Genomic DNA, 16,055 nt, shown 5'->3' on the forward strand with positions numbered 1-16,055 from the left:
GAACTTCCAAGGTTTTCTCAGTGCATTTGCCATTGTTATAAACTGAATCCACTTCTTTAATGAGATTCCATTCTGCTTTGATCAGCCCTTAATAGTTTTTTGCCTATCTACCCCTTCAAGACTTATGTTTTGCTTTAACTCGCAAAACTTAAACATCAAGTTTTAAACATCGATTTTACATCATAAAATCTGAACGGGTTGAGAATCCGTTCGATTCACTTCAGAAAAGTGACAATTTTTCTAAAGCTCTCAAATGGGATACCACAATGCAGGATCTTATCATAGAAGCTTCCCTTTTCGTAACTTCGTATGCATGCACATCTGACACTGACCTTACATAGATGTTTGAAGTAAGAACAAGATGAAATATGGCCAAAAATGTAACATCAAACTTGCCAACCTTCAATACCCAAATTACTCCGGGAAGGGAAAAGTTTTTATTTGAAAAGAATGGTTGAGTACATTCGAATTCTTCCCCGCAACAACAATCATCCTGAATTATAGGAGCTACCTAAATGCTGATCTCTCACTATGACTACACATGTTGCCTTGCGACCAAAACTAATCAAGATAATAGGGTACACACCCCGATGTTTGTTTTACATGAGGATTTGGTAGGAGTCAAAGGGTTGTTGAATTGAGTGTAGGATGGAAGGACCCTCAATAATCCATGCCACCCATGCCACCCATGCCACCCATGCCGCCACCCATCGCCGGGGCCTCCTTATCGCTGGGAAGTTCAACTACAACAGCTTCAGTGGTTGTCAGCAGAGACGACACACTGCAAACAAAAGGCCACAAAAAATCAATGGATGTGGAATCAGAGCTGAAGCTAATACATCACTAGCAAACAGAGAGAAGCTCTCCAGCTTACCTTGCAGCGTCCACTAAAGCAGTCCTAATTACTTTCAATGGGTCTATTATTCCAGCTTTAACCATATCAACATATTCACCTGGTTTAGCAATAGGAAAAGCAAAATCAGCCAAAATCAGTAAGAGTGGAGATATAGTCTCGGCAACTGTTTGAGGGCAAAATACGAAGAGCAATGTGGAAGTATCTAATCTACCTTTGGCTGCATCATAGCCAAGATCAGGGTTATCTTGCTCCAATAGCTTGCCAACAACAACAGCTCCCTCAACTCCCGCATTAGAAGCAATTGTATGGACAGGTGCCTGCATGGTTAATACACAACAAAAAACAGGGATTTAAGAACAACTCAACTAAAATATCATTACTTCAAATGAAGTTAATCATAAGACACCAACAGAAGATACAGACCTTCAGAGCATTCTGAATAATCTGAACTCCAATCTTCTGATCAAAATTGGCAGTTGGGAGCTTTTCCAACTCTTTAGATGCATAAAGAAGTGCAACACCACCACCTGTATATGGAAGGCAGTTGTAAGATTCTCCATCAATTTTGATCCAAACAGATAAATCAGGAAAAATGAATAGACACATAGGTGGCAACCTTTACGCCTAGTGGCATAACTTGATCACTCTGGATTTGAAGGTGAAATTGCATCTTCAAGTCTCATTTGGTGTTTAAATCAAGTTGATAAGGGTAAAACAACAAAATAAATTACCTGGTACTATACCCTCTTCAACGGCTGCCTTGGTAGCATTTAAGGCATCGGTAACTCTATCCTTCTTCTCACCAACTTCAGCTTCACTAGCTCCTCCAATCTGAAACAGAGGCAAATCTCCCCGACTGTTTTATCCACGATACCACTTCCCAAGAAGGTGCAATAAATACAAGATAAAGAAACTCAACCACCAACATTTGTGAATTACTTTTATTATTTATTGACTTTTTTCCTAGGGTAGAATGAGGAGGAAATCATAAGAACACTCATCAAAATTGACTGAATATAGAGGTGATGAAAAAAATACAGAAGCCTTTACTAGTTTACTAGACATTAATAAGATAAGACAGTGAGCAGACCTTCAACACAGCAACACCACCAGAAAGCTTGGCCAGTCTCTCCTGTAACTTTTCCTTGTCATAATCAGATGTGCTTAGTTCAATTGCTGACCTAATCTGTTACCAAAATAGAAGGGAATAAAGGCCAAGTACAGATCCAAAATTATAGCTAGAGACAATTCTCAATTAACAAAGTGGAAAACCATTTTTCTTTTAAACTTTTGATATACAACAAAAAGGCGAACCATTTATGTCAACAGTTTAAAATTTAAAGGACCGACACTACTCACAAGGGTGCAACACAGACCTGTTCACTTCTTTCATCAATAGCCTTCTTGTCACCAGCACCATCAAGAATTACAGTGTCGTCTTTTGAAATTGTGACCTGAAACATTAACCCAATAGTTAAGAGAAAAGATAAAAAGCTGGAAATATGGAAAAATATTATAATTGAAAAAATTCCATTAACACAAATCTCCTCATAAGAGACTTGCATGTCAATAGATATATTAAACCCAAGGTAAAAATTATCCTCATCAGAGAATTTCATGTCATGGTTAAACTGCCAAAGCAGACAAACGTCTAGTATATACCAAAGCTCACCTTTTTGCAAGTTCCAAGCATATCCAGGTCCACTTTGTCAAGATTCAAACCAAGCTCTTCAGTAATAAGCTAAAAGACAAGAGTGCAAGAAGCCATTTATGGGTCAAGAAAATACAAAAAGAGATGCCATTGATGATGTCAGGAAATCTAATACAAAACTAAGAAAACAAAAACAAAGAAAATCAGACTTACCTCACCCCCTGTGAGAACGGCAAGATCCTGCAGACTGGATCTCCTATTTTCACCAAAACCAGGGGCTTTGATTGCACAGACCTGTAGCAATCACAATAGATTATAAGATGCTGGCATCCCTAGATAAAGAACCAAATGATTACACAGGAAAACAAATCAAACTACAAACAGGAGAGGGGAAGAAAGGAATAAAAGCAAACCTTGACTCCAGCACGGAGCTTATTTAAAATAAGAGTTGCCAATGCATCACTTTCCACATCTTCAGCGACAATCAACAAAGGCCTTTGCCTCTGAGCAAGAGTACCAAAAACTTGTCAACATAACATATCAAAGGAAACTAGCAGACTTAGCCAGATAAATGCTTACCTTCAAAGCCAACTCCAACACTTTAACCACAGCATTAATACTTGAGATTTTCTTCTCATGGATCAGAATTAGAGGATCATCCAATTCCTGTCAGCACACACACACATGGACACAAATAAGGTTGAATTTGATCAGTATCAACAAAGAGACTTGAGATACTGGTAACTTTAACAATCAGTCCCCTGACAGTTTCAAGACATAGTACTAGCTGAGTACAGAAACTTACACATTTCTGATTTTTCTGGTTGGTGATGAAATAAGGGGATATGTAGCCCCTGTCTAGCTTCATCCCCTCAACAACTTCCAACTCGTTATACAATGTTTTCCCATCCTGCAAAAATAAACATACATTAGTAAGGTTTTTGTGCTGGCTATCATTTGGAAAGATAATTATTCAAGTAGTGACACTTCCAATTCTCTACGAATAATTTACTATTATGACTCAATCTCAACATAAATAATACAAGATGCAAACATCACCCACTTCTGCATATAAATCAAGCAGTAAGCATGACTTAGACTATGCAACTGGGATAACAAACCAGTCAACAGAGAACTATGACAGTGAAAGTTAACTTACCGAGATTGTGATTACTCCATCTTTGCCAACCCTCTCCATGGCTTTTGCAATCAACTCGCCAATTTCTCTCTCCCCATTTGCTGATATCGTTCCGACCTAGCAGAGTCAGAATTCATGTTTTTAAATTCCTCAGAGCCAAAGGAATTTAGATGGAAGACAAAAAAAGGCTTTACAGAAGAGACCAGAAAATGACAAACAAACCTGTGCTATCTCCTCAGAGGTGCTGATCATTCGTGCTCTGCTCTTCAAGTTAGTTACCACAGAATCAACTGCCATAGTAATACCACGTCGGAGGTCCATTGCATTCATCCCGGCAGCAACTGACTTGCATCCTTCAGTATAAATAGCTCTGGTCAGGATCGTAGCACAAGTAGTACCTGCAAAATATTGAAAAGTTGTAATTGCCCAGCTAGACAGACTTAAGCAATGTAGATGAATTACATAAGATTCAATCCCACTTCCAAAAAATATCTTCCACCATGCTTTCAAGTATGCAAATCAATCAACTTAGAAAAGAAAATCTTGGAATAGACTGATGATTAAAATCCCGTATTATATCATAAAACTTACCGTCACCGGCTACATCATTGGTGGCATTTGCAACCTGTTTCACCAGGCTAGCACCAACATTCTTGATTTTATCCTTAAACTCAATACTTTTTGCAACAGTTACGCCATCTTTTGTCACTTTGGGTGCGCCATAGCTTTGTTCAATAACCACATTACGCCCCTTTAACAACAAAAAGTGACCATACAAGTTTAAAAAACAAAATACAAGAACACAATATTACAATTGATTGTAGCTATGGAAATATAGCGTTACAATTAAAATTGAAGCAAATAGCTAAATTCATATTCTACTGACTAGGAAAACAGAGATAAGACAACTATTGAAAGGCATTTTAACTTTTAGATTCACAATCTTGTTTCCCAACGTTTCTTTGTAGTTTATTAACAAAGAAAAGTTGTAGAGAAACATGTGGCCCTTAAACTTCCTTCTGTGAGAGCTGTGAAACAGCTTCTTTAATAAATAAACATTTTCTAAGCCTCCAATTCCAGTGTTTACACACGTCTACGAAAGACCATAACATTAAGTTTGAAACCAACTTTCACGCAAAATATATTAGGAATCAGTAAATTCACCACATTGGATCAAATATGAGTAAAACACCACCAGATACACGTCACCCAATACATTGTACTGTCAAGATAAAGAAAATCACAAATTTAATAAAGACTTTGATTCAAATACATCAAACATATATAATTGGATTGCACCTAATGCGAGCTAATTCTCAATCCTTTGTAAGATCAAAAGATAACATTAATGTGAGAGGTAAACAGCAGATGTAGAATAAAAGGCAGAGTATCAATGTGAAAGGTAACAGTGGGATGTGGTAGAGAACCTTAGGGCCCATGGTGACTTTAACAGCATCTGCGAGCTCTTCAACACCATTGAGCATGAGGGCTCGGGCCTCCACTCCAAATTTTATGTCTTTGGCTGCATAGTTTCTGCTCCAACTTAACCTACCACCAATCTAAAACACAAAAACCCACATTAAACAGAGTTCTTGAGGGGAGAAAGCTTTGCATTGCTTAAACCAATAGACCCTTTAATACAAGCAACCAAACAAACCTGATGGGCACTGTTCCTAGCTACCCTGCAAACCCAAATAGAAAATTGATCTAAATTAGTAAAAACAATCGCAAAAACCAAAGAGAAGAAAGAATAAGATTCTCACAGAGAAAAAACAAAGTGTACAATTTGAACTTTTGTATTTTTATGTTGATCTGTCTTATTAGATCCCACAAAGTGTGGGAGTGTACATTCAAAAATGAAAAAATCAGTTGTTTTCGTTTCTTTTACGTTCTCTGAGGAACTCAAATGGGAGAATTGAGAAAATGAAGAAAACCCAAATAAAATAAAAGGGAAGAGATTGCAGAAGGAAGGTGGTGGAAAGTACCAAGCCTTGGAAGCGAGGCTTGAAGCAAAGCGATACATAGTGATATTGTAGAGTGACAGAGTGACAGAGAAAGAGACTGAGAAAGAAGGAGTTCAGGGAATGAGGGATGGTGGGGGGAGAGTGAGCGTATGCTTATTAAGGGCGGGGAAGAGTCTAGAAGCAGTAGCTCCCAGTGTGTAGTAGGGTTTTAGGGTTTTACCCAACACTGTCACAAGTCACAAGTTGCACTGTCAGCACTGTACTTTTTGTTTGAAAGGCAAGTGTTTGGAGTTGAAACTTGTGAAAGCCCACTAATGTATCAAGTAAAGCCCACTGCCCACATAAAACCAATAACACGTGATCATACTATATTGGTGAGTTAATCACTTAATCTTTTTTTTTTTTTTTTTTAAGAAAATTTTCATAAAAGTAAAAGATGAATGCTAGCTATATTCTCCGATCTACTTTCTCCTTTGATCTTCTCTCTCATTATTATTCTCATTTTACAATGTTGTTTCGTATTCATAAAGTTCTCTTTTAAATCACTCTTTAAAGATCATTTATATAAATTTATCTGGAAGTGTTCATTTTTTCTATTACTTAAAATCAACTAAATCGAAAATTATTTAGTCATGTTGTTATCGAATAAATAGTGACTTTAATTGTTACCAAAACCTTGTATTTATTTGATAACAGTTACATAATCAATTGATGTTTGATTTGGTTGATTATTTACATAGATAATTTTTAAATAGTAATTTAAAAAATAAACAATTATGATTATAAGATTATACTGTAGAATGAGAATAATAAGAAAAAAGATCGAATGAGAAGGTAGCTAGCATTTCTTAAACATAAATAAGAACAAGAGAAATCATATGATGACATAGTTTTATAAAGCTTACTTGTGAGTTTTGTTTTGTTTTTTTTTTACAATGGCTCATACTCAATCCAAATTACATAAGAAGCACAAGAGAGAATGTTGAAGAAGAAGGTAGGAACCATGAACCCATGCACTTGCTTTGAACAAGCATTCATGAATTCGCCTTTTTCATTTCAAATAACTCCTAGTCCCCTCACAACAACACTCAAAACAATAGCCCCATCAACGTTAACAAAACCGAAAGGTACACATTCCCCCTCCCCTTGGAAAGAGAAACATACTACACCATAATCATTATGGACCCGGACGCACCAACCCAAACCTTATGCGGCGGAAACAGGGGTTTCTACACTATAATTTAAGACTTCGGTGACTAAAATGTGCTACAGTATACCAAAAGTAAGGGTACAAAATTTAGTAGTGTAAAAAATGTTACCAACTTTGAGATCTCAAATAGAATTGACACCAAATATAAAACTCTACTTTGTCTATTAAAATATTATTAAACCTACAAAAGTCAAAAGAAAAATAGAACATTATTATTATTATTATTATTATTATTATTATTATTTATTTATTTGGAGGCACAAATTTAAAGGTGGAACCTCTTCCAACATTGAGAGGAGAAATAACACTAAACTAAGCTAATTGGTAACATTACCTTTGGAGCAATGAGAATGTGCTTTATTTATTTAGGGAAGAGGAAATTGAACTTGTGAGACTTCTTCACCATTGTTGAGAAAAATACCATTAGATCATAAGTTGGGAGTGTGCTTGTTAGAATACCAACTTTATTTTTGAGATATTAAATAAAAACTTACTAAAGAGAATTTTCCATGAGAGATGCTCTAAGTAGATTAATCTAGTTATCAGGCCAATGAAAAGATATTTAAGGTTTTTTTTTTCCTTCCAATAGCCCACTTACTTTTTCCAATGAAGAGTAAGTTTTCATTTGGCACATTTTCCAATGACAAGTAAGTTTTTCATTAACTCACTTACTTTTTCCACTTAATCTCTTTTTATTGGTCATTAGACTAATAAAAAAAGATTAAAGTTTAATTGCAACAATAGCCCACTTAATTTTTCCAAAATCCCAATGTGGTTTATGAATTATATATTGTTGTATTTTGGTTCATGAAATATGTGACAAGTCCTAGTTTGGTCTAAATCGTCAACTCATGTTGGATGTCCTTATATTTTGGCTATATGCTGCGCACGTGAGCTAATTTTGAAGGACAAAATTATCCAACCACATATCTATAACCTTCACAACCTCTTACCAACAAGGCAACAACTTTAGGTTTTTTGATTTAGGCATTTTCCAACCCAACCAATTATACCATCATAAAAATCTTAATGATATAGGATAAACATTAATATATAAGCCACCTTAATACGTCGTTGGAGTCACTAGAAAATGATGGAGGAACATTGAGGCTTCTACTCTTTGATTCACTGTACATGAAAAGTCGAATGATGAGACAGTGAAATGAGGAGATTCAACGTGGCGAGAGGAAGAAAAGTTTGGTGGTTTCGCACTGTGATGTGGTCGAAATTGAAAAATTGACGGGAATGATTCCAATAAGTTTCTCCTTGTTGTGCCGCCATGATTAGAGGTCATTATGAGGAAGATGAAGATGAGATGAGTCAAACGCTCCCAATCAGCTGTCAAAAAATATGTGGGTATTTAGGTCTAGCGGCAACAAAACGAGTTAGCCATATATTGCTGCACCTAAAAGTATGTGAGCTGTTGGGGAAGGTCATCCAAATGTCAATGGACAATTTTGTCCCTCAAAATTAGCCCACGCACGTAGCACATCCAACATGGATTGATGGTTTGGACTAAACTGGGATATGTTAGACATTTCTAGGACCAAATTACAATAAAATTTAGTTTTTAGACCACATTGGGATTTTGGGAAAAATAAGTGAACTATTGATGCAATTAATTCAAAGATTAATTTTGGGATTTGAGGGGCATCTCTTGTATCACCTAGAGGTGACCTAAACCCCAAACCCAAATCAACACAATCACCACGTGGCCGCATCTTAATTGGTCTCCAAAGCCAGTCTTCCATAGTTACCCCTACCACCACATAGCCTCGTTGCCTCACTCTGTTTCCACCCCTAATTTCTGAAAGCTTCCCCCAAACAACACCAACCAGACCCATCAGGGTGAGAGTGAGACTCTGATTCAGAGAAACTCAAAGAAAGAAGCTCCCAAAATGACAGAGGCTGTAATAAGAAACAAGCCAGGGATGGCGAGCGTGAAGGACATGCCGGTTCTCCAGGACGGTCCGCCACCGGGTGGATTCCCTCCTGTCCGATACGCCCGTCGGATCCCCAACAAGGGTCCGAGCGCCGTGGCCATATTCCTCGCTACCTTTGGTGCCTTCTCTTGGGGCATGTACGAGGTCGGAAAGGGCAACAAGATCCGAAGGTCAGAGCTTTTGATCTTTTTTGTGTTTATTTCGACATTTGGTTATCTGGGTTTTCATTGTTTTCTGGAATTGAGGGTCAGAAATGTGATGGGTTCAGTGAGTGAGTGAGTGAGTGAGTGAGGGAGTGGTAGTGGTAGTGGTCTTTGTTAGGGTTCTGTTGGTATTTGTTTGAAATGAGCTATAGAAATGTGGAGGATCTTTTGGGTATTTTTAATTTCATTAAAATTCTTTGGAACTGTTGCAAAATTCGTGTTTTTCCGATTCATTGTTATAATTTATGGGGTTATATTATATGGTCTTTGTTATCATTTTTTTGGATTTTAAATTATAAATTTGGTTCGGTAGTTGTTGCAAACTATTACTTTCTACATTGTTTGGAAAAAATATGAGTGGATCATTAATGTAACGATTATTGTGAGTTTGGGTTGAGCCAAGTGAGGATTAAGTGATAAGAGCATTGTGAATGATGGGGCAAATGAGGGAAGATGATGTTTTCCCTCCTCTTGTTAAGTAGTAAAGAATGAGAAGAAGGTGATGGAGAGTTCGAAGCCTTTTTTCTTTTTTCTTATTATTGACCCAAAAACCGAACTGACTCCAACTGATCATTCAATCTCATTTGGTACAGTAGTTGTTGCAAACTATTACTTCCTGCATTGTTTGGAAATATATGAGTACATGATTAATGATATGCATGTTGGACAAAACAATTATTATGAATTTGGGTTGAGCCAAGTGAGGATTAAGTGAGAAGAGTAATGTGAATGATGGGGCAAAGGAAATTCAGGTATAACTGAGGAGGATGCTCAGAGAGTTTGGGTTACCATGCTCAACTGTTAGGGTAAAACCAGTTGATACTCACGTACAAGAGATGTGAAGACATTCATGATTGTACCTAAAGGGCTCATGGCCTGACTTATGACTGGATAGTATTAAATTATCAGCCTCCGCCCCCTCTGTCACCTCTTGCCTGATCTCGGTTGCAGATATTTTTGTGACCACCGCTCACCTTCCTCCTCCCACATATCTCATTCCACTTGGATTTACCCAACTGACCGACCACACACCAGATTGATGCCATAAAGGACCACCTCACCTCTGGTAACTATCTTGATATATGCTTATTGGTGCAATGCTGACAGGTGTGCAGAATCCATAGTACAGATTGATCTAGTGTGTCATATGATCCCAAAAGAAATAAACTTGGACACCTTGTGGAAAATGTCTATGGGACAAGTGTTCAAATAAAGACCAAGAGTAGGAGTTGTGGCCAGAGGAAGAGAAAGAAAAAGCGATTCCCGTAGTAGCAGCGAGCAAAATGGGAACAGCCTAAACCAAACTGATCCCAACTGATTACTTGCTAGTTCATTTGGTTTGTGTTATATACTATGCAGTTCAGTCTTGGTTTGCTTCACATTTTTCATACCTGAATGTGGATGGTTTGGCTTTAATATTTCAAAACTAAACCAACCCGATCCGATTTTCATACTGGATGCATCACTTGCATTTCCCTGAAATTGTGGCCGATGCCTTTATTAATCCACTGTGTGGAAATTATTGTGCTGTCGTTACATCTTGCTGCTTACTTTTTGGTCTATGTAACCATTTCATTTGAGGACTCAATTTTGGGCTTTGGAGCCAACTAGCCAAGTATCATGTGTTCTTGGTTAGTTTTTTTATCCATTTTCCTTGCCAGGCAGCTTCCACAGCATTTAGTCTTGCTAATTGAAGCTTCCTTTGAAGTTGAACCTTCGGCTTGGTTACTTCTCTAAGTTAGTATGTGTAGTCTATTTTGAAGAAGGAAGCCTAGAGGTCTCTCGGCAAGTCATATGCAACAAAGTAAGCAGAGGATATGTGCCTCTTATAATTTATGATTTCTGTGGGGGACCGTGAGATGGTATTCATGGTTGCCCAGGAATGATCATGGTTCCTTGGGATGATTATGATATAATGAGCTTCTCTTATTGATTGGTGGAAAAATTTCAATGACTTCGTGGTAATAGAGGGGAGAGAGATTTTTATGCTTGATCTCTTAATAGGATAGGATTACGATATGGTCCTATTTTGTGACGATATAGCGGTTACTGTTTTGTCTTTGTTTGAACATGAATTTTTTACAGGCCTTTGGCTTTCGTTTTTGGGTGGGTGTGGGACTGGGGTAGAAGATGGAAATATTAGCATGATTTGTGCAATTTTGTCTTATTACCTTCAGGTAAAGTGTGTGGTTTTGTTGGTGCACTAATACTTTTTTTTTCCTTTCATGGTATAAAGTGAATGATTATCTGGGTATGGGGAGACAACTATTGTTGATTGTTTCCATTAGGGGTTTCCTTGATATATGATGTATTATAAGGGATGACAACTATTTGTTTCCATTAGGGATTTCCTTGATATATGATGTATTATTTGCTCAAAAAATTGGTGTTCTGTAGGGCTCTCAAGGAAGAAAAGTATGCTGCTCGTAGAGCAATACTCCCGGTGCTTCAAGCTGAAGAAGATGAAAGGTAATGGATAATATTATTGATTGTCCTCTTCCATTCATGTGTCATGCCTCTAATATTCATCTCCCTGAACATCTCCATGTCTGTCTGTTCTGTTTCTTTAGATTTGTCAAAGAGTGGAAAAAGTATCTTGAATATGAGGCTGAAGTTATGAAGGACGTGCCCAATTGGAAAGTTGGTGAGAATGTCTACAACTCAGGGAGATGGATGCCCCCAGCAACTGGTGAGCTGCGTCCGGAAGTTTGGTGATACTTTTTCAACTACAGTTACATTTGTGGTTGACTCCTGTTGGTTTGTTCTCTTAATTAATGCATGTTTTTATTGGTTCATAGCCCTGTTATTGTGAAATAAAAATGCACCAGGAAACCTCCTTTATATGTTTGCAAATACAACAGTAAGACTAATTTTATTTCCTTCATATCATTCTCTTTTTATGGGATGGACTGTTAACCATGCGTGTATTTTGAAAATGCCTAAAACGCCTGTGGCACTTTATTTGATGATATCAATCAGATAGAAAAGTTTACCAGCATTGATTTTAGTTCATTGTGTTATAAAAGGAATTCTTTATGAAATCTGATATTATTGTAAGCTAAGAAAATGCATGTAAAATTGAAGTCATAATCACAAGCAAATCTGCCAAAAATCTGTTGATTCAAAATAGAAATAAAGTTCCATAATGTGCTCAGAAAGTATTAAAGTAGCAGACCTAAAGAGATGCAAGGCATCGAATTACTTACAAGCAACCTTGATTCAGAGCTATATTTTTAGAGAAATGCCAAATGTTCTGGATTGAAGTGTCAGTTTTGGAGATCTCGAAAACTAGTCATAAACCCTTCACCAGCACTAAGACCAAAAATGTGCAGGATCCAAACTAGCCTATATTTACTAAGATGGATAATTACTAGTTCAGGACTTCCAAGGATGAAGGAAAAAAGAGTTTGCGGCCCCTAGATAATGATGAACATAAAGTGAGATATAAACTTAAGACATTTTAGATTTCAATCTCATGAAGATTTAAACAACTGTCCACTCTTTGTGGGAATGTGGTAAGGCGAGGGAGGTGTGGGGGCTGTATCTCACCTCTGGAGACCTCTCTCCTTTGCTGAACTCTTCATGGCAGTCTGTAACACGGCGGTAGGGTCTGAACTTGAATGGTTTTGCTGTGGCATGACATAAATTCCACTTTGCATGAGTCGCCTATCCTGACGGCGGGGCAGCTTGGGAGCAAAGCTGATCAGTATCTGCACGAGTATACGGCTGCAGTTCCTAGCGGGCGCAATATCAGAGGCGTGGGTGTGGTTGTGCATGATGACAAAGGGACCATGTTGGCGGCTCTTGCGGTGCCTTTCCAATGCACTTGGACGGCATACATCGTGCATTTGTTTTCTGTGGAACAAATCTGTCTTCTAAAGTCAGTTGCTTGATTCTCAACCATTTCGTTATCTTTGATTTGGTTTTTATCTGTAATGAAAAATAATCGAACTCATATCATCATGGTATCAATTTACATTTTGAATAAAGAATACGACTTTGGTTGTTCTTTTGTTGTTTTTTTTTTTTTTTTTTTTTTTCTTTAATTTGATAATTGAGCTTGATAGTTGTTGGAGACTTGGAGGTCCTGATAACAGGATCAGGATCCACTTTACAGTCGCGATGACTAGATTTTTCTTTTTGTACAAAGCCAAGGCAATGTGTAGGAACAAGTGAGGTCCATAGGCCTGTTGTTCTGCATGAAACTTTTCAGTACAATGTTATTGTTTGGGTTGTCGAGAGCTTGAAAAATTGAAAGGGTGAGAGAGTGCATCAAAGAAAAAGTGACGATTTTTTTTTAATTAAGTTTTTAGATTTAAGGGCCTGATTATTTTTTGATAAATATCATGACATTTTGAATTTTGTTTTAAGGGTTTTGGCTATCATACACGTCAACCATTTGTTATTTTCTTTTGGGTGACTTCTATTTAGGTCCTTTAGTTTTATAATATACTGAATAAAGTGTTATGACTTTTAAAATTCTAACTAAAGTCCAATAATATTATAACCATTCCATGTTACATAATATTAGTATATTATTTTCACATATACCACGCGCCAAGTGGTCGGCGGTTATTTTTTATTGTTCGGCAGTGCATTTTTACTTATTCATCAAGTCCTGGTTTGTCGGCTTTATATTAGGTTATAACTCTGAGATTTTGGGCATCTCAGAGTTAAAACGTAATATGAAGCCGACAAACTAGGACTTGACGAAGAAGTAAAAATGCATCTCAGAGTTAAAATCTAACATGCAGCCTCTACAAACTTCATTCTATAGCCTAGGAAGGTATGAAGTTAACCCGTACCCTATACCTTCAAAAAATAAAAAAATAATGATATATTTCTTTGACAAAGCAATAGTTAAAGGACTTTATTTAGAAAAAATAAGGACTTTATTTGGAAAAAAAAAAGGCATAAGGTTTTTTTCCAAATAAAAAATGTTAGAAGGACTAAACTGTAATTTTTCCTTTTCTTTCTACCCATAATGTCCCTTTCCATGTTTTTTGTCGTTGATTGTGCAAATCTACATAATTTAATTATTTTTATCAATTAATATCCATGATTTTAGGAAATTGATTATAATTTGTGTAATTACTCGGCTCATTTAGTAGGAAAAAACGTATTCCAAATTTATTTCTAGTTGGTTAAGCGAATTGCTATTAATTCCCTCTTCTCTGCGTTTTGACCAAATTAAATGTGAGACCATATGGAACCTAACTAGCAACCACAAAAAAGAGAAAACTTGTTCAAAAATATATCATGGCTTCGTTCAGAGGAAATACATTGCAGCTAATGCTGCTTTGTTGTTCATAACCATATTTGGTGTAGATGGAAGAAAAACACATGTTGGTGTAACAAACGATTTGGGCGATGGTGTCACCCTTACTGCTCACTGCTAATCCAAGGACGATGATCTTGGTGTTAAAGTGCTCCCTCCCCACGACCACTTTGGGTTCGATTTTAAACCTAATTTCTTTTTCCCGAATACACTGTTCTTTTGCAGATTTGATTGGTTAGGTGCATCTCACTATTTCGATATCTATAAACAAACGAGAGACGAACCTCAATGTAGCAACTGTTTTTGTAGTATACTACCAAATGACCCATGCAGATGGGACAACAATTATAACATTTGTTATCCGTGGAACTAATATATTTCAAGAAATCATTTGCTTAATTCTCAAGCAATTCATTATCTATGGTTTGCTTTTTTTCTTAAACGAATAATGGTCGAACTTATATCATCATGTATCAATTTACATTTTGTTAGTTTCTAGGATTTGTTAATGTTGGCTATTTTCCGTGTCAAAACAATTGTATTAATTTGTATTTATTCACTCACAAGCTCTAGGCTAGATTTAGGACAAGGTCTGCTGCTTTGAAGAAGTCAAGAATGAACAAGTCACAAGGTATACTGCACTTCATTAATTTCATGAAATTAACAGACTTTTGTCTATTTGACTAGTCATTCACTAATCATAATGAACACTGTTTTTCACGTACAGTGACTGTTACTTAAGTCACAGTTGCTACAGTGGGTCATTTCGGGTTTTGCCTTTTAAGCCCAATTCTTTGAAAGCCCATATTCTGTTTAGTATTAGACATGCATGTGCACAACACATGACTTGGTTCCCCCAATGTTTTCAAATCAGATCTGATTCATCTTTCCCATTTACGCACACACACTATTCATCATCTTCTTCATTCTGATTTTTAAATGCAAAATTCCTTTTGACAGCTGCTTATTTCTATCCTTAGTAAATACTAGGATACCCCTCTAGGACAAAGGGAATATGCCCTTAATCCGTCTCTTGTAGACAGCCATTGATTGACTTCCACGTGGCATGGGCGAACATGCTTCTTGCGTGAGTGTGTACGGGCATAAGGGGGGGCTGGCTGGTCAGATCTTTGGTGGGTTGATGAGCTATTTTGGTGTGTGCATTCTTGGGGTTTTCACGTCTGGGTATTTTCCATGTGAAGTGCTCATCTTCATTATTTTCAGAAAATGGTCTTTAATTCTTGAAAAATCACAAAGAGATTTTCTGAACTTGTTTTTGTTAAATCTAAAATTCTATATGGGTTTGAGTGCTTAAATGTCTTCATACATTCTTCAAACACATTTATTTTAGATTTAAGTTGAAGGATTCAATATTGATCTTTTCATGCCGATAGCTTGAGAAGGTTGATCCTTGTTTGTGAATCCTACATTTGCATATCATGTTCATGCATTGATGAAACCACTGAGCTTGGTGCGAATTGGTGCCATGGGTTGATGAGCTTGGAGTGGAGCTGCCTTCTTCATGAATGACCGATTGCCTTGCTAATGGAAGTTGCACAAAGGGGTAAGATAGCTGCCACTTAGTCTAGGATTTAGTGATTGAGCTTGTGTGCTGAGTGCCCTCTTTTGTATTGAACTTCTGATTTATTGGATTGCCTGGTCAGCTGGATAGACCCCCAGTTTTTACCCTTTGTGGTTTTTCTGGGTGAACATCTTGTGTGCATTTGTCTTCCATGTTTGTGTTGTTATGATTACTGATTCACTCAACATTTAAACACAAATCGGTACTGTAGCTATTTGCTGGAAATTGAT

At 37.0% G+C, this 16,055-nt stretch overlaps 2 protein-coding genes across 2 annotated transcripts; one reads left to right on the forward strand and one right to left on the reverse strand.

Annotated features, from left to right (window-relative positions):
* Positions 1 to 402: 402 nt before the first annotated feature.
* On the reverse strand, positions 403 to 5,795 carry LOC147293693 (chaperonin CPN60-2, mitochondrial). Its single transcript, XM_086230693.1, has 18 exons — positions 5,631 to 5,795; positions 5,303 to 5,327; positions 5,073 to 5,204; positions 4,237 to 4,396; positions 3,868 to 4,043; positions 3,667 to 3,762; positions 3,313 to 3,417; positions 3,087 to 3,173; positions 2,921 to 3,010; positions 2,721 to 2,801; positions 2,529 to 2,597; positions 2,233 to 2,310; positions 1,947 to 2,042; positions 1,588 to 1,687; positions 1,280 to 1,383; positions 1,068 to 1,173; positions 875 to 953; positions 403 to 781 (listed from the first exon to the last, which is right to left on the reverse strand). Exons 1-18 carry the CDS (start codon positions 5,666 to 5,668, stop codon positions 661 to 663), a joined length of 1,743 nt encoding a protein of 580 aa, XP_086086819.1. The 5' UTR covers positions 5,669 to 5,795; the 3' UTR covers positions 403 to 660.
* Positions 5,796 to 8,564: 2,769 nt separating this feature from the next.
* Positions 8,565 to 11,963, forward strand: LOC147293694 (NADH dehydrogenase [ubiquinone] 1 alpha subcomplex subunit 13-A). Its single transcript, XM_086232865.1, has 3 exons — positions 8,565 to 8,932; positions 11,363 to 11,434; positions 11,536 to 11,963. The coding sequence occupies exons 1-3, from the start codon at positions 8,718 to 8,720 to the stop codon at positions 11,678 to 11,680; spliced, it is 432 nt and encodes a 143-aa protein (XP_086088991.1). The 5' UTR covers positions 8,565 to 8,717; the 3' UTR covers positions 11,681 to 11,963.
* The last annotated feature ends 4,092 nt before the right edge of the window (positions 11,964 to 16,055 follow it).

The sequence above is a fragment of the Dryas octopetala genome, chromosome 2, assembly GCF_963921425.1.
Source record: "Dryas octopetala chromosome 2, drDryOcto1.1, whole genome shotgun sequence".
In the NCBI taxonomy this organism is placed as follows: Eukaryota; Viridiplantae; Streptophyta; class Magnoliopsida; order Rosales; family Rosaceae; genus Dryas; species Dryas octopetala.

Excerpts from the sequence above, each read along its gene's own strand:
- LOC147293693 (XM_086230693.1), bottom strand. The coding sequence starts at position 5,668 with ATGTATCGCTTTGCTTCAAGCCTCGCTTCCAAGGCTTG. Across the intron at positions 3,763-3,867 it reads CCTCTGAGGAGATAGCACAG|GTCGGAACGATATCAGCAAA; the intron begins GTTTGTTTGTCA and ends TGACTCTGCTAG. Across the intron at positions 2,311-2,528 it reads TGCTTGGAACTTGCAAAAAG|GTCACAATTTCAAAAGACGA; the intron begins GTGAGCTTTGGT and ends TTAATGTTTCAG.
- LOC147293694 (XM_086232865.1), top strand. The coding sequence starts at position 8,718 with ATGACAGAGGCTGTAATAAGAAACAAGCCAGGGATGGCGAGCGTGAAG. Across the intron at positions 8,933-11,362 it reads AAGGGCAACAAGATCCGAAG|GGCTCTCAAGGAAGAAAAGT; the intron begins GTCAGAGCTTTT and ends GGTGTTCTGTAG. Across the intron at positions 11,435-11,535 it reads CAAGCTGAAGAAGATGAAAG|ATTTGTCAAAGAGTGGAAAA; the intron begins GTAATGGATAAT and ends CTGTTTCTTTAG.